The 22,192-nt window shown below is 40.5% G+C and overlaps 1 protein-coding gene across 1 annotated transcript in view; it reads right to left on the bottom strand.

The window, feature by feature from the left end:
- The window catches only part of NCAM1 (neural cell adhesion molecule 1), a 1,088,618-nt gene that overhangs the window by 344,774 nt on the left and 721,652 nt on the right, over positions 1–22,192 (bottom strand). Inside the window, exon 19 of the mRNA XM_044079459.1 lies at positions 14,823–15,003. Within this exon, the coding sequence (XP_043935394.1) occupies positions 14,823–15,003 (181 nt within the window). The remainder of the gene's footprint in view (positions 1–14,822; positions 15,004–22,192) is intronic.

The raw sequence follows: 22,192 nt of genomic DNA, 5'->3' as shown, positions 1-22,192 counted from the left end.
CTAAAAAGAATCTGGAGTAAGTTCTGAATCCTGCCTGGTCTGTGGGTACAGTTTGGATGACTCTGTTTGTGAGCAACTATTTCACTTCTACAGTTGCTTGATCCCTGTGATAGGGTGGAACATCTGGGATCTTCTTGGGAACATGAGGTGGAAGAGAAAAGGGTATGGAGTAACCTCTGGTGATAATTCTTTGTATCAATTTGTCTTGGATGATGTTTAGCCAGGCTTCTGGATACAAAGGAATGTGATGCCCGACTGGCTCCAGAGAAGCACAGCCGGTCCCCACATCAGAAGTGCTGATAGGGACAGCCTCAAAATGAATCACAGCCTCCCTGGTTTTGCCCGACTGGCTCCAGAGAAGCACAGCCAGGCCCCACATGAGAAGCGCTGATAGGGATGGCCTCGAAATGAATCACGGCCTCCCTAGTTTTGTGGGCCGCCCCTGCCTCTACGGCGACGTCTACCATTTGCTCATCCTCCTCTGCCTCTGAAGGAGGAGTCACCCTGTGCATCCGGGAAAAATCTCTGGGACTTCCCGAACAACATCTTACCACCTCTCTGACCCTTAGGATATGGTTTAGAGGGGACGGTAAAACATACTCCCACGGCAGAGAGCATTTTCCCTTCTTGCTCGCATCTGGTGAGTGTCTCTTTTAACTTAGGTCCAAACAACGAAGAACCGTCAAAGGGGACGTTGGTAAAGGTAGACTTGAACAGCTCTGCAAAATTACACAAGCGCATCCAGGACTGTCTCCTAAGGGAAACTCCTGAACCCACTGCCCTGCTCACTCCATCAGTTGCATATGAAATCAGCCTCATGGAGGAGTTAACGATGCAATTTAAGGTGGACAACTGAGCAGACACCTTCTCAGGGACTCCTTCAGTAGATGTACCTTGTAGAGTATCTCCCAACTCCTTAAGGAGATCTCACTGAAGCCTCGTAAACTGTGTTAGATAGTTCAGTGATCTGAATGTGAATGCCACCGAAGAAAAGATACGCTTCCCATATCTGTCCATCATTCAAGACTCCTTATTCAGCGGATGGACAGATGAAGTCTCTGCTAGCTCCTTCTTAGTGGCCACCACTACCACCATGGCATCTACAGGCATGCCCTTGGACAAGAATTCTTTCTCTTTGGGAGCAGACAGAATTTTATTGGGTCTCCTGGGAACTGGCTCCATGGCATCAGGAGTCTCCCACACCTTCCGACTAACAAGGTCTAAAAGCTCATCAAAAGGTGAAGACACCCAAGAGGCTGAAGGTTGAGACCCGAAAGCCTTCAGGTACACTGACTCCTCATCAGAAGGGGTAACAGTGGGCCAGCCACCTCTCTGCTTAAGGATCTCTAAGATGTCTACAAAGGAGACATCATCAGAGGACAACTTGGAGGACCCTTCTGACTCCTCGAGGTCAGTGTCGGAGGTAATGGACTCATCCTGGGAGTCTACATGCCCCCTCTTGCATGTCCTCTTCCGAGGGGGCTCCTCAGAAGGATTTTCTTGGGAGGTCTTGGAAGACTGGGGGCCACCAACCAGAGGTTCCTGAGGCTGCGGGTCTCTGCTGTCGAGAGAGAGAGAGAGTAGGTGCTGAGACAGAGGTCGGTGCCCGAGGGGCAAGAGTGTTGGTACCCTTGAGTGGAGCTGAGTGAGACAGCACACTCCTCATCATCTTGAAGTTAGATCTCTCTGGCTCTGAAGACCTCCTCAGCCCCGAGGAGATGGAGGAAGTCATTGGCTCCAGAGCCATCGGCTCCGAGATGGATGTAGGGTCCGAGCTCATCCTAGCCGACGCACCGAGAGGGAGACTCAGAAAAAAGGAGGTTCGGATCAAAGTGTCCCTGTCGGGGCTGACCGGTGAGCTTCGGCTCATAGACACCATGGACAGCACCGAAGGTGTCGGTGGAGAACTCGGCTCCGAGACAGCTTCGAGGGGAGCTGGAACTGAGAGTTCCACAACAAGTGGTACCGAACACTCCAGCTCCGAAAACCCGGCATGGCTCGGAGGAGGAACCACAACAGGGGGGTTGGACTCAAGTGGCTCCGGAACCGACTGGGTCAGAGCCAACAACATTTTTGGCAAGGCAGATGACTTCAGGAGTCTAAGCACTACTCTCTCCACATCTTCCTCTGACAGGCTCCTGGAGGATCTGGGTGACAGTGTGGGGGATCTGGACCTCTGAAGATTTGCAGAGCTTAAGGTTGGGGAGACCGGCAAGGGATCTCTAGACCAGCTCCGATGAAGTCTCTCAGTAGTCGGCTCCAAGATGCTTGGGGCCAAAACTAAAGTGCCAATACCAACAACCTCGATCGGCTCTGAGGACAGTGGAACAATGGAGGTAAAAGTCTTATCTGGCTTAGTTAGCTTTGGAGGAGGTTCCGATACACTGGACGGCACCGGAGAATGCCTCTTGGCCGCCTTAACCTTCTCTTTTTTAGAAGAATGTGATTTTGAGGAGGAAGAAGAACTGGCTAAGTTTTCCTCGAAGGAAGGCTGGAGGAGACCATTCAAAATTAACTTGTTCTTCCACTCCTGGAGAACTCTGGAGCTGAAGGAATGGCAGAACAAACAAGTTTCCTGAAAATGAATGGCTCTGAGACAATAAACACAATTACTATGGCCATCTGTAACTGACATCTTCTGGGAGCACTTTACACATTTTTTGAAACCCAAAGGTTTGTGGTCTTTGGACTCTTTAGACATAATAACTAGCTAAGCAGGAACACCCAAACACAACGAGGACTAGGTCCTCTAATTTAAACAGGCCTAGCCTTTACCACACTCGTGCACACACACACACACACGAGGACCAGGTCCTCTAACTCAAACGGGCCTAGCCCTGAGAAAGAGAAAACAGGCAGAGAACTAGGTCCTCTAACTTAAACGGACCTAGGAAGAAAGATTAAGTTGTAGAAGAAGGTCAGACACTATCAAAATGACACTGTCACAAGCTAAATTTCAAAATATCTAAGAGTCTTAACTTTCTCAATTAGAAATCTACGGCTCAAAAGGCTAAGTCATAGAAAAAGGGTCAAAACTATCAAATGACCCTACACACAAGCTAAATATCTAAATATCAAAAATGTCTAACTCTCTAATAAACAAGAGACACTGCACACAATATATAGTAAATATAAGCGCAAACGCGCAACGTTAATTAGAAGACTAGCACACAGGATACCAAACCGAGAACAACAAGGGCCAACGGCCAACCAATTCTCAAAAACTAACTAATTTAAAGTTAAAAACACTCTAGCAGGTCTGAAAACTACTTCCAAAACTACTAAACTCTATCTGGAACAAGATAAACGCTATAGGTAAACAGTAATGTAATAATAATAGAAAAAGTTTTGAACTTGGCCATGGCCAAGCAAGAAGCACATCTGAACACGTAGACGCAGCAAACAAGATCTGGGGATTGCACTGGTGCACTATGGGATACCTACCTAGCCACAAGCCAACTAGGAGACTTTGAGCTTGTAGTAGGCCGAGTCGGAGCCGAGGATCGGCTCCGAACCCATATGTAAGAATGAAGGCGAGATAGGACTACAGAACATCATCAGTTACCAGTGTCCCATGAGAATTGAAAGCACATAACAGTCTCTACTCTGAATATGACGGTAAGACCCCAGCATGGTAGGGGAAGCTGCTGGGAATGGGGAAGAGGTCGAAAGATGAGGAACTGACCAGCGAAGAAGTACATAACAAGGTTGGGGTGCTAAAGAGTGAAGAAGTATTGACACTAAGATGAGAGAACTGAGGAAGCTTTCTGAAATGCTGGAAGGGTTCTTTTCAAAGCTGCACTGTCTTTGTACTCCAGGGTGGTAATGAAAAATTTGAGGATGGCTAAAGTAGTGATGTTACAAAAAAGTGAGGTCTTAGCGCTTCCACAGTAGCTGCAATGAATGTGAAGAGACCAGCTTCATCCAAGGTCTCTGGTCACCACAGGGGATTCTTGCTGGGCAAACCACTCTCAGGATTCATTCTCCATCCCTTACCTTGACAGGCATTACCTAGTTACTCCTCTTCCACTGTGGCCAGCCCCCTGGTGGCCAAACCATTAATCTAGGTGCACTGCTTCTGTGACTGACCATTTTCTTGAGGCAGTATCTAATTCTTACACTGGCCAGCTGAAAAAGGCACTCTCTTCCTTGGAAGCATAGCCCAAACACAGCCATCTAATAGGGCTTGGGAACTAGCATCCAGTTGTAATGCAACAGGTAATTATGTTGAGGCCAAGCAACACTGAGATACCTGTACCCTAATATCCTAATTTGGCCTCCAACAATTGGAGATGCTTGAGAATAAGAAATCAGAGACAGGGGTTGGTAAATCTGTACTCTTTCAGGGTGACAATCTCATACACCCACCCTCTGGAAGTCACTTGACTGATTCCCCACGCTTTCTGAAGATAACTGTTCCTCATAAACAAGGTAGCTGCCACTTGCACCAAGAGGAGAAGTCTGTACTGTGGAAAGGCTTTAAAGCTGCCAATTCTCCTAAGATCAGAAGTGTACACTCTAGGAAGGCCTTAAAATTAGGCAGCATTTCCTGCAACTTCTTTTGATTAAGAAAAGCACACTTCCTTCACTCCAAAACTTTGATCATCTTCTTCTTCTTTCGGCTTTTCCCGGTTAGGGGTCGCCACAGCGGATCACCTGTCCACTCATGATTGGCAGTGGAGTTTTACGGTGTCGAGTTGCCAGCCCGGCGCCCAACCTTCCACGGAAGGCACACACACACACACATGCTCACACCTAGGGCCAATTTGGAGTGTCCAATCCAACTACAGCATGTCTTTGGGATGTGGGACGAAACCGGAGCACCCGGAGAAAACCCACGCGACCACAGGGAGGACATGCAGACTCCGCACAGAAGGTACCTCAGCCGAGGATCGAACCAGAGAACCTCTTGCTGTGAGGCGACAATGCTAACCACTGCACCACCGTGGCCGCCCCACTCCAAAACTTTGATGATTTTAACTAAGGCAGAATGAAGGAGAAAGCTCTTTGGTGAAGCGTGTAGGCTATAAACATGCTTGCTAATAACCTCTTAGACAGATCTCCACAAGTCATGAACAAAACTGCACCTCTGATGCTTGCAATGAAAAACGACTCCCCTAACTACATCCCAAAAACAGGTTGCTTAAGTTCAAGTTGCCTACATTAAACCTCTCCCCAAGCTTTGTGCTGTGCATTATTATTACTGAGTTGGCCTTTTAGACAACCCGTGGTTCAGGGAGACGTATACAGCTAACAAAAATGAAGCAAAGACATGAATAAAACATGCAAGTTCAGGAAACATCAGTATCCATCACAGGAACCCGTTGAGTCAAAAATGAATGGATGAGCAAACATCAATGTCTTGCAACTCAAAACATCCCAAATCAGGAAGAAATGAACATTTTCAAAGTCAGTACATGGAATATATACAACTAAAGAAGGTGACAAAGGTCTGGACACAAATGTTGGCTCTTAAATCAGTATTTTTATCCAGAAAAGCCAGACAATGCCTTCCTAAAAGATGGAGACTCGACCAGCAGCCAGTTAGTTGACCAGTCATTGTCCTCATGTGACTGAAGCAGCAGGTGGAAAGCTACTGGGTCAGATGGTGTGTTTCAAAAAGGTCAGATGTTAAAGGACATAATAAAAGACTAATGGCCAGCAGTATGAATACATTGTTTCTCTTAATGTTCACTGACTTCCAGAACAACAATGGAGACACTGTTTTCAAAAACAAAGACTGTCAGCTGTCAAACTCATTACCGTCAGTCAGAGGAAAGCCTGATTGATAAATACTGTGTCTTAATACAATGACATGTTTAACACTCCTGCATGAATGACTGTTCCAGACCATTTGTACTAATGTTTGATGTACAACAGAAATGACTGTAAAGATTTTTGTTGTAGTACATGTTTTTAAATTTTGATATATTTTCTGAATATCACATTAACACTGCAAATCTCTTTCGTACATTTTTATTTTAATGAACTCTCATATTATTTATCCTCTATTTTACGGGCCTTTGTCAATTTGTACTGTCATAATTGTAAGATATGACTGTTTTTACAACTTGGGTAACAGTATGAGCATATCAACTCAGAAGAGTAGCCCTGTACTGGCAAAGACTGCAGTTACATGAACTTCTAAAAATGTCACCATGTGGAAGATTCAACCTCTTTATCGAAAGGAAACAGTTTGTCTAAATGAAATCTAGACGTTACACTGCTATGCCTAGAAGCACTGAACAATATGGTGGAATGAAATTAAGATAAGTGAATGGAACCTAAGTGCCAGGGAGCATAAGAATCCCATTCTGCTACTTCTGCTCAGCTGTGTTGAGAGGGAACCACCCACCCTTTACAGTAACATGGTTACAGTAGCTCACAACAGTGTCAAATCAGTTTCCCAGTCATGCACTATGATTGGAAAATGCAAGATGAAAACCTCTGGCAAACTGCATGTCTTCAACCAAAGCCTCTGCTCTGCAACCACTAAATCAGCAGAAATTTAGCACCCTGATATCCTGAAGCACTCAAAACTCTTATCAGGTGCAAGCAGAGTTCTTAAAACTCACATTTAAAGATGTCTACTGTCACCCTCTACTCTACTCCAGGAAAAAAACTCTTCTCTGTAGCTGACATGGAACACAGCAAAGCCTTAAGACTGCTTCATAAAGAATGGTACTACAAACCAAAGTGAAACAAACCACGTGCTTACAGTGATCTGGCTTAGTCTCAGCTCTGACAAGCAAATCTGATGATCTACACAAGAATCTTTAAATGTTCTTATTCATTTAAACACATTTTGAAGGCTCATGTTTCCCCAACCCATGGTCATCAAAACCCCATTCCCTACGGATCTATACGCTTCCTCAGGCCTCAGCATTCTAAGACACAGGGAGATGGAGGTGAGAGACAACAGCTGTCATCCATCGGGGTTTAAGAGTGTTCTGGAATGCTTTTAACAACCCCCTCTCGCACTAGTTGGAAAGTGTGGTGCAGTGTTTACTACACTAACCCTTTGCATGCATGCTTCCTTATACCCAGCTAGTGTGCCCCCTCCTTGCATCCTTAAAAGACAGCTATGATCCCAGGCCTTCTCCCAAGATGCAGCTTTTGTGGCAGGGGTGTCAACCCCCCCCCCTCTCCCCCCCTCACAGAACCATAGCAGGCATACTTAGACATGACTTGAAAATCCCAGCTATTTGAATGATCTCTGGAAGTAATTCAGGAAAGAGAGAATGTGAAACATGAGAAAGACAAAAAAAGCTGAACAGAGGCAGGCAGCGCGCGCACACACACACACACACACACACACACACACACACACACACACACACACACACACACACATGTGTGTGTGACTCATCTCATCTGTATAAGCATTGTTTCAGACTAGGAAGAGACCTCAGCTTCTCCCATGTACATGAAAGAGTTAAAAAAAGAAATCAAAAACTTGAAACAAAACAAGGTTTAACAAACTTAAGGTATACCCCAGAGATACAGTAGTTATTGGAGGATGGCAATATCACTTGTATCCCTTGAAAAGGAGGTTCTGCAGTCGCTGGGCAGTGCTGTAAAACCATCAGAGCAGGTAGGAGAAGCCAGCTTCAAGTACTTGTAATTTATCGTTAAAGGGAAGGAAAAACTGCCAGAAGCATGAACAGAACATTGTATTCAAACCCCTAAAACATTTCTCTCTGATACAAAACATTTGGTTTAAAAAACAAACAAACAATAAACCCTCTTACATAAGTACAGTGGTGTTATCTTTAAAGGACAGTAAAGGCATACAAAAACTGAATTTTTGTCCTATATGAAACAGCAGGCTTTTTTTTTTATTTACTATTTCAAGACAGCAAAAGAACAGTCAGTGCAGAAAGGAACAAAGACACAAAAGCAAATGATTTTGATGAGCTTCCCAAAGTCTCTGAAAGTGCCAAAGGATGATTCCAAAAAAAAAAAAAAAAAAAAAGTAAAGAATGATGCATGCATTGTTGTGGATGTTCCAGTGAAGTCCAAGTTGAATATCAGGGTGTGATAGGGAAAGGAAGAAAAAAGAGAGAGAGATAAAAAAAGAAAAAAAAGACAGGTCATAAACACAGCTAATATAAGAGCTAAAGTAAATGTAACTTAGTAAATTAAAAATACAAAAGATAGAATAGAAGTTATGGGTAAAATAGAGTTGCAAGCAAGCTCAGCAGCTCCATTAAGCAAGACAGGTCAAATGTTGGGGTTAAAGGGGAATGATATGCCTAAATGTATAAAAACAAAACAGATGAAATGAAAGAGTAGACAGCTAAAAAAGGTATTGTCAGAGGATGGGCAAGTATTAAATAAAGTACTTCAAAGGACAACATTACCTCTCATTTGGGCAAGCCCCAGTATGGATTTGAGTGGTACTGAACACTTTCCATTAGACTAACTTGTTTTCCTTAATTAGAAAACTTGTCATATTTGACACTACGTTTACTTCCTTCTTCTGCACTGGCACACCTGACTCTAAAACCTAACAGCCTTCTCACCAAGTGTTTATAAGTATAATATCACTGGTAAAATTGATGCCTACACATAGAACTACATCATCACAACATATGCACTGCAAAAACTAAAAGTGTATCAAATTTTAGTGTAAACTACCAAAGATGACATGGACAAATTACTTCCAATTCTTCTAAAGCCACTAATTACCAAGGCTGCAGCTTTAAAACTAAGTGCAAATGCAATGCCACATCACCCATTGCAAACTCTAACTGCTCACTGCCACATCACCCACTGCAAACTCTAACTGCTCACTGCTTCGTATGCGATTTATTTCATTGTGTCATGCTGTACTGATACTGAATTCAGGCTGTAATGTTACTGCAATCACTGCTGATGCTACTGCAAATCCCAATACGGATAAATTTACAACAGCACCAATATGCAATTTAACTAATTACACTGACACACACACTTGGCCACTGCACGATTATCCCACTATCATGCATCTTTTATCGCACTATTGATGTTTAACATTTAACATCACATGGTCAGTCATACATGTCACGTGAATACTACTGCTTTTATTTAAATAAATTTGTGGTGTACAGGCGTGAGATTTTGAACTAGCAGCCCAGGTAATAAATGAGCTAGCCGGGGTGGGGAAGCATTTGTGTCTGATGCTGGTTTGCCCATTCTGAGAGTACAGATGCATCCTTGATCTACTGCAAGAATGACATCTGGCTGAGGCCATGTGTCATGCGTCACACAGTCCCTGACTTGCCAAGCAGTGCTTGCTATGAAGGAAGATTTTAGCTGGCTTCCAGAAGCCTTTTTATTTGGTGGGGTAACACGCTAATTGTTGTATGTCATGGCTTTCCACTAGTCCCTGGTGATGGTGATAGAAGCTGGGTAGTACTCAGACATCTGGCCCCATACAGGTAGTGCCTGTCCTTGGGGAGTAAGGTAACAGAGGCAAGAGAAGCAACACTTCCGGACTTCTAGAGGCCATCTTCATTCTGTCAGGGATTCCTCTTGAAGAACTGGGACAGTTTAAAAGAAGGGAGAAAGAGACAATTAGGGAGAGAGAGAGTGAGCCTACACTATGGCTAATGCATTTTTTTCTGTTCGGAAACTCTTCAGTTAAATCCTGGAAAGTCAAACCAAAGAATATGTAAACCAACAAAGGGTTAATTCAGGACAGCCATCTTAACATTAAAGGATGATTCTGAGCCACATCATGTGGCACAAGGACATTCCTGAGCCTTTTGCCCTATACATAGCATCAGCACAATTACAGCAGATAATACTAAAGCCTGTGGTACAAGCCACAGTAAGGGTCACTTTCCAATTTCCCATGATTCCAGCATCAGAAAGGTATGCTAGTTTACCTGAGCCACAATACAGGAGTGAAGCCAGAAAAGGTAAGACAGACAGCTGAGGGAAAAAAGCCCTAGTATGGCTGAGGAAAGCACCATATAGCCACCATATCCCACAGCTTTTGCCTCCTAATAAGGTGGTATGATGGAAATTGCTGTAGACTCTGGGACCAATACTGGATCAAATAAAGGAAGTAACTCGATTGATTACAGGAGGAATCGGACTTAGATGAACTTAAGTTCTTTCCTTGATGTCAGCCCAATAATTACACTTTAAAAAGAAAGAATGAAATACAAACTGAAAGTCAGGCTTTCCCTACAGCTCAAGCAACAGCTATTTCTATGTGATCAACATTTTAACTGCAACTGTGATGACTGGGGTCTCTCCAACCTTCATACCCACCACTGATTCACATGTCTGGCCAAAACACCATTTGGTCCTCTATAAGTTTCCCTGCCAAGTTGAAAATTCCAACACACAGTTAATATGCCATGAGTTCAGAGGTCTCATACCATACAATGTCCACTCATTAGCAGTCTTTCATAAATGTTCCTAGATTTACAGGTCCCAGCACCCATGCCAAGCCCTGTTCTGGCATTACAAACTATCACTTCCCTGCCTGGCACCTGGCTGCTAATATACATATTCAGTTACAGATAAAAAAGTAATTCCCCTCTACCACAACTCAGTTCACTCAATTCACTGTTCAGTCTAGTCAGTTAATGATACTCTGCTAGTCAACTATTCTATCTCTCGTACAAAGGTTATCCTCCTACTCCTGACAGTTAATTATTCTTCATCAACAAAACTTACCATCGAGACATATACCATTGAACAAAAACACTGACAGACTGTATCATCAGCAAAAAACTCTAAAACAAGCTTTTTTGCAGGGAAGCAAGCCCCCCTCCACCCTTCATGTGGGAAATATACACCCCTGCTATTTTATATATATATATATATATATATATATATATATATATATATATATATTATATATATATATATTCACACATACAATCAGATCGCACATCGGTAGGGAAAGAGAAACCTACATACAATCAGATCACAGAACGGTAGGGAAAGAGAAACCTCCTTACTCCACTGTTTGAAGATCTTGTACTAAAAAGCATAGCAGCCATTCCCAAAAGCACTCAACAAAAAAACTAACCGATTAAAGAAGTTGACAATTTTCCTTTTAACAGTGTGACTTTTTGACCAAACACCACTCGCTCTATGGTGGCTGCTGCACCTGTCAAGTATAACATCTTTCCTGATAGTTTATCTTTCTGTACTGCTTGTTTATGGGATATCACTAAGGAAGAGCACATGACAGGGTGCTTTATTACAGCACACACTGACATCACGAAGAACGTTATAAGGTAGAAGACAAAGGAGTCTTATCTCACCTTTTTTAGCCATCCTGAGCATTTAAACAGTAAATTTCTACTCAGCATTCCATCTGCCATTCCTTTCCCAATTTTTCACCTTCTCCCTCCAACAAAGCCATCCCTCTACATCCTTGAAAATCAGTTTTTATGGTCTTCCACAAAATGCTCATCCCTTTCACTTTCTCTTCCCCAGTCACCTAAGTTCTTCTCAGCCACGTTATTCATTTTCAACAATGCACCCCCAGTCCCACACAAAAGTTTTGTTTTCCTTCTAACAGCCCGTATCATAGTTGTGTACAATACAATAGCGTGATCACTATTACCCAAAAAAGTTCTCAACTCCATTTCTCTCACCTTTTCCATCCTACCCTGACCACTGGTACAGTTCTCTGCTTGCTTTTCTGAGAAAAGCACTAAACTATAAACATTTAAGTTTATTTTTCTGTTGCCTTTACATCTGAAGACTTCACAGCTGAAATAGTAAAAATGACATCATAGTTTAAGTTAACTGCAGCGATTAAATCTAGACAACAAGCAAATGAAATAAAATATAATAACATAAGGCTACCCTTCTCATTAATTTAAACATATAGCTCTTGATGAAATCAATTCATACTTGTATCCCTTATTGAACTAAAATATGAAAATCAGTGTACCACACTTACTTACTTACTCCAAAATGCATACTTGTGTCCCTGAAGTGCGTACTGACGGAGTCTATACCCTGCAAAAAAGGGTCAGAATCTGAATTTACCAACACTAGTCAAGCTTTGTTTTAAAATGAGGACCAAACTAAAGTCTTCCTTACCTCCCTGAGTTACCCAGTCCTTAATTCAGCAGCTCCCATACAGAAAATTTTACTTTCAGGTTGGATCTTGCAACATTTACGTGCAACAGTAAACCAATATATCCAGTACTAACTCTGTGACAATATGTTAATGTTAAAACTACCAGCAGCACTTAATGCTACTCAAGGAGCTGTAGACCAAAATTAAATGCCTTCTGTTAAACCTACTGTAATCTGTGAAGTTAATGTAGGCTACCCCTACCCTTCAACAAACCAGTTTGCTCAGTATTTACACAAAACTTCACATCACTGAAACCCAGTACATGGTAATATTCAATAACCAGCTCTCCTTTGTCATAAAGACGTAATCTAGAACGTTGTGCCAGTACAAAACCATCAAACTGTATTCTAATGTATCAGTACCTGACAGTGTAAGACTGACTTTTTCATAAACTACTCCCCAGCCACACATGGCAAGAAGGAGGTATAATGTAATACCTCCCTTCACTATCACCACATATCATATCACCGTCTCCACATGCTGCTCCAGGGTACACCTTGGTGTAAGGGTGCACAGGAGATCTGAGGAGTAACTACCTGCTGCAGTCTGCAGTCCTGTGCTACAATGGAATTAAATCTCAACAATCAAGCTTCCACATAATTATACAATTCCTCATACAGGAGCCACTGTTACAGCACTTTAACCCAACTTTAACCCAAGACTAAGTGGACGTGGGATGTCAGAACATAAAAGCTGTTGCCACTCATCAACTTCTGTTCAGTGTGACAAGCATTTCCAACACATTTCAAATAATCTGTTTGTCAGCCAATTTATAAACTCAAGTAAAGGCATGGAATTAAAATCAGTTCTGCACCCTTACCTTACAAATTTTGTCATCAACAGTCAACTCTTTATATCTAGCCTTCATTACACCTGTGTTTAAAGGTGTAGTTATACACTGGAATCCACAGTCATTGGTGCCAAAGGTACACTGACAGCTACATTAAATTATGAGACCATGTTCACCGATAAATACTCCATGGCATGATCATGTGTCTTTACTTAAAACTTCAAGAAAGAAACTAATGTACAAGAAAATACTCACAACACAGCATGTTCTTTGAGTTAACTTTGCAAACTGCCTCACAAGTAATGGGAAAAATCTGCATCCTTCAAAATACAGCACACAGATATTGCATTTCTTGGGCCATGTATGGGCTGGTCTTGAAAATCTGCCATCTAATGGATGCTAATGCAGTATGGTCTCATATGCTAATATAAGTCGCAGGAATAAATACACTTCACTGACCATAAAATGGAGAACCAGCACTGGCATAATGTGATGAAACCAAACTGAAGAAAAAAAAACATACACCCAATTTATAGTCAGGAAGAGTTACTGGTTTAGAAGAAAAATGGGTTCATATAAATTATATGACTACAGTGTTCCTTTAAGTACCATCAGGGCAAGATAAAAAAAACCTGAACCTACGACATACCACTGAGTATTTTGCCTTTCCCATCTTTTAAGTACTGCTGATCAGAACTGAACTCTACACCAAGGTAGCACCCCTAGCAACAAATGAGTTAAAGTTGTCCTTCAAACTTAGAAATAAACAGAAAAGCACAGTAAGCACTGGAAATGCATTGCAGATGTCAATGAAACACTATCTTGTTTCAGTTACTGTTATTATAACAAAGGTTTTCTGGCAAATAAAGATATGGGTAAGCACATGTCTCTCAGTCATGCTCCAAGCATCGGCTAGTTAAGAATTTATTTTAGTTATGTATTAACAAATCGGTTAATTCACTCAAAGCACTGCCATGCAAAGAGCACAGCACTCTCTGCTGCATCCCCAAGAAAAGCTGTAACAGGTATCAAGCAGGGTTTGAGATTTAAAGTGTGACTAAAATAAATATGTCAAACATAGCAGTATTTCCCTGCAAATCAAAATGCCTTATTTAAAGTATAAAACATGTACTTTTTTAATTTGGAATTTTACCAATATGAAAGGAATTGTTTTGTGATTAGATCCATCTACAAACAATATACCCCAAACCTAGAGGCTTCTCTTGTAGCAACACAGTAATAAAGTCACTTTGTATCACCCTCTTTCTGTTTGTACTTTGCTGTGTCATACCCAGCCTTCCACCACAGTTCCTGCATCCTGAGCAAAACATGCATGGCGGCATCTTAAATATATCACCTTTTGTAATTCTTTACTTGGACTGTTTTTTTTATTTGCTTTATTTTATTTATTTATTTATTTATTTATTTTTGAAATCCCCCTGTGACTCAAAATATGTTTTCAAGACATTGCTGGAAATCAAAAAAGGGGACTCTTTTATACAATATTTCAGAAAAGAGGCATAATGTTAATTCTGATCAGCAATATCAGAGATCAGCTGCTTTGGACAGATTTCCAAAATTACTAAGAAATCATCATTATGGAATTTTGTCAACGGGTGTTATCTTTTTTTCCTTCAACATCAGACTAATTAATCACAACCAAGTGGTTACTAATTCAGCACAGACATAACTGCCTAGATAATAAAAGTAGCCAATATCTACATTCACTATAGCCACTTTTCTAAGACTGCAGTTGTGTTCTACCATTAGGCAACAGAAACACCTTAGAGCCAAAGAGATAAGGTTAAGCTTATTCTGTGAAAAGCCAACATTTTTAAAAAGTTACATGGGGCATGGCGTACAGATCGGGGGATGCAGCATTGATGCGTTAATTAAGCAGATGGCATCAGAAGAAATGGAACTGTACTGTACCTGGTATAGCAGTAGGTTCAGAGGCAGTTCTAAAGACTAAGAATCCAGGCTGAGACTTCCCTTGATGGTTTTCTGCCATCACGTAAACTTCATATTCTGCACTCCAGTCCAGTCCGCTAAGGATGGCATAATCACTTTCAGCTGGGATCTTCATCTCTGGTTTCCATTCAGATGCATTTCTCTAGGAAAATAAAAATCACAATATCAATTAACATCTCATACAACGTGTGCAATAGTTCAGTTAACAGATTACACATTCACCATGTGTCAAGTTGCATATTGTATAAACAAATTTATCTGCAGATCAAAACTAAACAGAAAGCTGGACTGAAGGCACAGTGGGATGGAGCTCCAGTTATTACTTGGATAATCTAAGCTTTGTAATGGAGAAGCATGCCAAAACGGGGAGGGAATGAGTGCCTATCCTAGGACAAGGGAGGATTTTACACAAAATGTAGAAATACAATGTATAACATGCAGACAGAGAATATGCATGTAGTACTGCCAACCTGTGAAACAGAAATCCTCTTGGAATGTGTGGCCTTCATGTCAATAATGGTTCATGTCAGTCATGATGAGTAGGGGGTGTTAGGTCATCACAAGTAAACCCTGATGTCTATTATGATGACTTCTGATCACAGGAAAGCTAATGGTTAGCAATCAACAGGGGTTAATAAATAACCGAAGAAAAACAGAAACTGTCCTGATAGCACAGGAACAGAGTGCCTGGTCCTGCAGCCGATAGTCTGGTATTGATTGGCAGACTAGTACATCAAGTCTATCTGGAGGGAGAAAGAGAGGGATCAAGAGAAAAGCATCTGCTTCCTCTCCTCCCCTAAAGGGAGAGGTATATTCTACCACTGTACCATATCCTAGGGATACAGCGGAAAACTGGGACACTTAGTTACTGGGATTAACCCCAGCAGTGCATTATATGTGAGAATAAATCCATCAATGCTCAGGTTGTCAGTACACATATAGCAGAAAGAGTGTAAGAGTAAATATGTTATACAAACAGCATTCAGACCAACTCTATTACATCAAAGAAGGATCCCAGAAATTAGCCCTCGCTTGCTAAAGGGGAACAACACTGGGTAGAAACAGTAACATATGTGGAATCTAGTCACCAGAAATCAATAAGGATCAGGTATAAATAAAACTGCAATAGGTTCTAGCCCATGTAAGGGCAAAATAAAATCAATGGCTTATTTGTTGAATAAATAAATTAATGCTGCCACAGTTAGCCCTTTCCTCTACTACAATATTAGACATTTTCAGACTGTAGGAAGCCAACACACTTAAATGCCTAAAAGACATTGATCACAGGACAACTTCAGATGATAAAGGGATAATCACAACACCATTATAACAATTGTGCATGTCATCGATACAATTTAAAGAACTGTACCAAGGAAGGCGGAATGGAAGAAATGTACAAGTACCTCAAAGGAATTTAAAACAGTCTTAACAGGACAACATCTTTCAGGCAAAAAAAATACAAAAACAAAACAGCAAAAAGTTAAAATAAAGAAAAGATAACTCAAGTGTGGTATGAAGAAGTGTATTTCTTATAACAAATGGTCGAATACATAAGGAATAATTCTCCTAAGAAACACAGAGGATTAAAATCAATAGTGGAATTATGCCAGTCTATAAGTGCAAGGCATCTGCCTCTGCTGCTTTTGACCAGAGTTCAAACAGGGCCTCAGGCACCACATGACTGGAAGGGGTGAAGAAGGAATGATAAGGCTAAAAGCCTTCTCAGCACTACTGTGGCGGAGCAGGAAAAGGTCCCTAAGGGTGTCCCCATCACAGGATTCCCAATGCTGGTCAGTGCCCTAATAAGAGAACAAAATTTCAAAGCAGGCAAGGCTTCTAAAGGACTGCTATCAATTGCTTGAGTAAATATAGGTCATTCACTGAGCCTGTTTCACGTCTCGTCTATATGGGGAACTACTAATTGGATAAGCAATGAAGAACATTTGGTCTAAGCATAAAAATCCTGTATTGCGGAAAAATCATTATTTAAAAAAGTGATTAAAATCAATATTACTTAAACCACATAAACCAGTTTTAACAGGATGCCAGAAATGCAGATTATCTGTCAAGTGAACAATGAACAAATTAACACCAGTCAAATGGTGCTTACATGCAGACTCTGTTTGTAACTTACTGTTACTGACAAAATGACTACTTAACTACATCTACACAGAGATGCTACCTTCAAGACTGCTTATAAAGTCAGAACCTAGGGCTTTCATTTTCACAAGTACCAAAGCCACTTAGAATTACAATTTATGACTTTTATATATATTTTTGGCCTCACTGTCCCAGTAACCATGAAGCCCCATTCCCACAGTAGGCCACTTTATTCTGGCACAGACGTTTAAGACTATGTGTTACTATACTTAGATACTGCAGCAGCTCTAGGAATGATAACAGACTCTGTTTGCCTACTGTGTGACTTTGTGGAACTCACTTAACTAAACATTGATCTCAGGTCACCTCTGAAAAGGTACTGCATTGTATCTGTCTTTTCTTTTATGGTTAAAAATATTGTATTTGTTTGTTTGTAATCCTTCTCTTGGCCACCATCATCTATTTGAGTTTAGAATTTTATTCCTTATGGTCCTACTACCCCTCTTTCATTTAGTCGAAAAGGGACAATATTTTCTCAAGTTTGCGGCTATATTTTTTCACTTCTAAATAACTCTGGCAAAATAAACCTGAATTCTGAAACTTGATACAGTGGTATAAAACCATAAACGTGTGTGGCAAATTTACCATTTTGAATGGGCTTTTTAATGCATAAAAAGCTGTAGCTTGCCCCAAAACAACACTGTTGACTCTAGAAAGGGTAAAACAGAACTGTATGGCCAACCCAAAAAAGTTAAAAATGGAAACACTTTCAGATCAAGTGATACAAGTCTAAGGACAAAACACAAAATAAAGACACACAATAGTTCAGTGCAGTATAGTAATGTTATAAGGCTTATGTATAACTCATGGGGGAGGAACTCAACATTTTAAAATAGTCAGAAAAGTCTCCAGCTCCCTCTCAATCGGAATGTTCCTCACAGTTCTGGCAAAGAACATCAGACTTCCACACGGAGATGGATTAAGTCTTCAATCAGCAACTGTATTTGGGTTCTTGTTAATGGGGAAAGAGACAAGGCAACACTGGTTGTTCTGCTATGCAGCCAGATCACAGCATCTGGCTTTTGGAAATGAAATAAATAAAGTGACCTCATCTTTCAGGACAGACTATGACTTGGGAGGCTTTTAACTCCACTATAATGTCTACTATCAAAGGAAGCATATATTCACAATAAAGTACAGCAGTCAGTTTGGTAGTTGCATAATTCACTGGCATGTGAATAAACTGGATATGATACACAAAATCAAGTAGTAAGTAAGTGTTGGGGAAAGCAAACATACAGTAGCTCTGAGAAACCCATAAACGTGTTTAGAGAAAAAAATCATTAATTTCTGAATCTAATTAACTAAGTAGCAAAAAAGATAGTACATTATAAACTTACATGTAAAAAGAAAGTGGGAACACATGGTAAATACAGTGAGAAAATACATAATGCAAACCAAGTATTTGAAAGGGTTTGCAAAAGGTAAGGTTGCTAATCTTAACTGAGAAAATACTCTTCATTAGTTCAGTAATGCAAGCTCTGTGGTAAGAGAAATCACTCAGACACTGTAAAGTACAATAAAAACACAATAAAAACAGATGCCTATGGAGGAAAACAGCCATGAAAATTACTTCCTTACTAAAATTATTATGTGTAATGTGGAAAGACTGTGTAGCATGCAGGGTGTGATGATCAGAATATAATGAAGCAAGAGGATTTATGCAAGATTTAGATGGAACAACTCAATGAAACAGCAAGAATGCTATGTAGTATCTGTTCAAATATAAATCATTGCAAATCTTTTCATGTGCAAGTCAGTTATTTGTTAGGTCATTAAGTGTTGCTACTGCACCAAAAATTGCTTAGCTTGTACATATATGTATATGAGTACATGAGCTTATATATGTAGAACATAACATATACACAAACACACATATATATGCAAGTACAAACCCAACGTTTAGTTTCAAAAATAAAAACTCCTTCAGTACTGGTACCTTTGGGTTGCCAGAAGGTTTAGGAATGTGAAAAGGATCCAAAGCATATATGAGAAAATGCAATGGCTTGGTGAATAATTTTGAAGATTTGTTGGTCTGGAATGTTCGCCAGGTGTACATCACATTCAGAGTTACCTTATCATAGCATATCATGTGTATACTCCCTGGAAGTTCCAGAAGCTCTAAAGGATAAACTGTGAAGGGAATGCATAGAATCAAGAGCATGAGTGTGGCTGTGAATTAGACTAAGTCTGCTAAGTAGGTGAACAACATGATGAATTTATTTATTTTTATTTGGTGAATTTATTTATTCATTTTTATTTGTTCACTGGGGTTCATTTATCAATACTGACCAATTTTAGGCTCAGGCAAGGTAAAATACAAAAATTTCACAAATAAAAGAAGGCAGAAATGCAAGCAAAAACAGAACATTTCAGATTAGTTACACAGAAAAAACAGTACATGTACATTCTTGTAAACAGACAGATGTAATGTATAATATACACATTAGTTTCTAAAGTGGGTCAAGCTTCGGTAATTCTGTGGACGGAGAAGAGAAGTGGAAGGAGGTAGGGATAGTGTGCTAGGTGATATGACCTATGTAAAAGAAGGAGTATCAGTTTTGCATGAAGTGCTTTTTAGTTGTACTTTGAATTTGGAGTTAATATTGATTTACTTTGGATCAATGTGGAGAGTTTGCCAAAAAGAATGTGCTTGAGAGGAGAATGCCTGGGCAGCGCAATGGAGTTTAGTTTTAGAGGTAATGAGAGTTGGTGTGGCTTAGTGGAAGTTTCTCTGGTTGAATGAGAAGGGTTTTTCATGAAGTTTACCTGCAAGGGGAGTGACTGGAGTTGAATAGTTTATAGAGTTAGGATCTTAAGAAAAGTCAAAAGCTCACGCAGTGCACCAAACTTAGCCATTACCTGTATACCACATACTTCTTAGCATAATATTCAAAATTCAAAAACCAGTCCATAAACAAATCGGAAAAACCTTGAAACTTTAATATAACAAACAAACTCAACAGGTTAAGCACTTTCATCCTTTACCCTTCATAGGACTTCATCAGAACCCACAATGACTTTCAGTTTGAAGTAGAAAGTAACTGGAAGTAATTAGCTAAGGAACCAGGGTGCATTAGGAAGCAAAAGTAATACAATGGGAGGAAGCCACACAAGTACTTGACTTTGTTGGTTAGTGACTATCACATCACAGACTGACAGAAGAGTATTTACAGATAAGTGAGACAGATATATAATAAAAGAAAGATGGCACTGGTGGAATTTCTAGAAGAACCAGGATGAGATGCTGACATCAAGGACAGGATAACAAGTGAGGAATATATGATTCTGGATGATTGCAATCAGAATCAAAATGAGGAGCTTAGAAAGGACTGCAAAAGAGAAAAGGCAAATTACAAAAAGGAACAATGGGAAGAGATGTCTAGATCACCTAAATACAACACATAGTCCAAACAGTTCAGGATACTTGAGGGGAAATGCCTGTATAGGAATTTTGGGTCTGTATTAGATGATCAAACTTTCAAAAGTTCGACTGTCATATGGTCAACACCATATTTTCAATTTTTTTAAAGTTCGAACGTTTTAACAGAGATCTCCGTACAGCGCAGAATGGGAAGATTTCCCTTTTCTGCACTGTAGTGCGATCTCGGAGTTCGTATATTTAAAGAGCGGGGGGGGGGTGCAGCTCCCCGCGTGAGGGGTGCAAGGGGGCTTGCCCCCCTGCTTAAAATGTTCAGGTAGGTTATTTGTGTAGTTTATTTTTTTTTTATTAGATATTCAAACTTTTAAAAGTTCGATCATATGGTGTCGACCATATGACAGTCAAACTTTTGAAAGTTCGATTATCTAATATAGACACAGGAATTTTTGTACACCAAATAAACGTCAGATGATCTTCTCCCAAATGTGGGGTAAGCACTGGAAGTGTGAAGGGGGCAAAGGAGGAAACTGGGAATGTGCATTTTGGCAATGCATGGGGTTGACTGATTTTAGACTCCTTACCTAATGCTTTGATACATATGTTGGGGGAACAAATTATAGAAACTAAGGAGATGATGTTTTTTAAGTTGGTGTTTATGATTAGAACTGCCAAGACATAGTTAGGTTTTACTAAAACTAATACTACTGACAGTCAAAAGACGATAACAATAAAACGGAAATCAAAGACAAAACAATTGTGAGGCGATATATTGTGCATAGTAAAACAAAAAAAAATAAATGGACATGGGATCTTTAACGGAAGGAGGAGGAAGTAAAGTGCATAAAAAAGTCACATTTGGGATCAATACCTACAAAATAATCAGCAACATGATGTGTAATATGGGAGGCTTGGTGGGTACTGAAAAAAGGCATGAGCTGAAGAATAACAAGTTATGAGGAAAATAAGAAGTTGTGTACTCACCATAATGTGCCATGTTGGTAGTCCATCTCACCCTTCATTTTTACATATGGGTTTGGAGCCGAGGATCGGCCAATTTACAAGCTGGAAGACTTCTGGTTGGCTCGTGGCTAAACAGGTATCTCATGGTGCACCAGTACAATCCCCAGATCTTGTTTGCTGCTCACTAGAATAACAACCATAAAAACAACCAATACTAACGGGTCTCCAACCAAGGGCAAACAAATTATTACTTCCAGATCTTCCAGGATGGGGGCAGAAGGACGGGTTGGTAAAAATGAAGGGTGAGATGGACTACCAACATAGAACGTTATGGTGAGTACATAACTTCTTAGTGTTAGGTAGTCTGATCTCACTTTCATTTTTACATATGGGACAGCGTTCCCTAGCGCCTTATTCTTGGGTGGCTCATTGGAAAATACTCTTGAGCACCATGAAGCCAAAGGATGCTCTACCCCTGGATGCCAAATCCAATTTGTACTGTGTAATAAAAGTGTGAGGGGTAGCCCATGTAGCTGCTGCACAAATACTATCAAGTGTTACCCTGGCTTGAAAGGCTGCAGAGGTAGACAGCAACTTGGCAGAATGAGCCTTGATCCTGTAGGGTAAAGGTTTGCCCTCCGAGCTATAGATAAAGGCTATACAACTGGAAATCCAATTAGATAGTGTCACTTTAGAAACTGGTAAGCCCAATCTAGAGTCAGAAAAGGAAATGAATAACTGATCTGATTTCCTGAAAGCCTTAGTCCGCTGTAGATAAAAACGTAGTTGTCTATGAACGTCTAGCTGATGAAAACGGTACTCAGCTGCA

This window comes from Protopterus annectens, chromosome 8.part0 (genome assembly GCF_019279795.1).
Source record: "Protopterus annectens isolate FY-2018-M chromosome 8.part0, PAN1.0, whole genome shotgun sequence".
Classification (NCBI taxonomy): domain Eukaryota; kingdom Metazoa; phylum Chordata; order Ceratodontiformes; family Protopteridae; genus Protopterus; species Protopterus annectens.
This window is presented reverse-complemented; position numbering and strand designations above follow the sequence as displayed.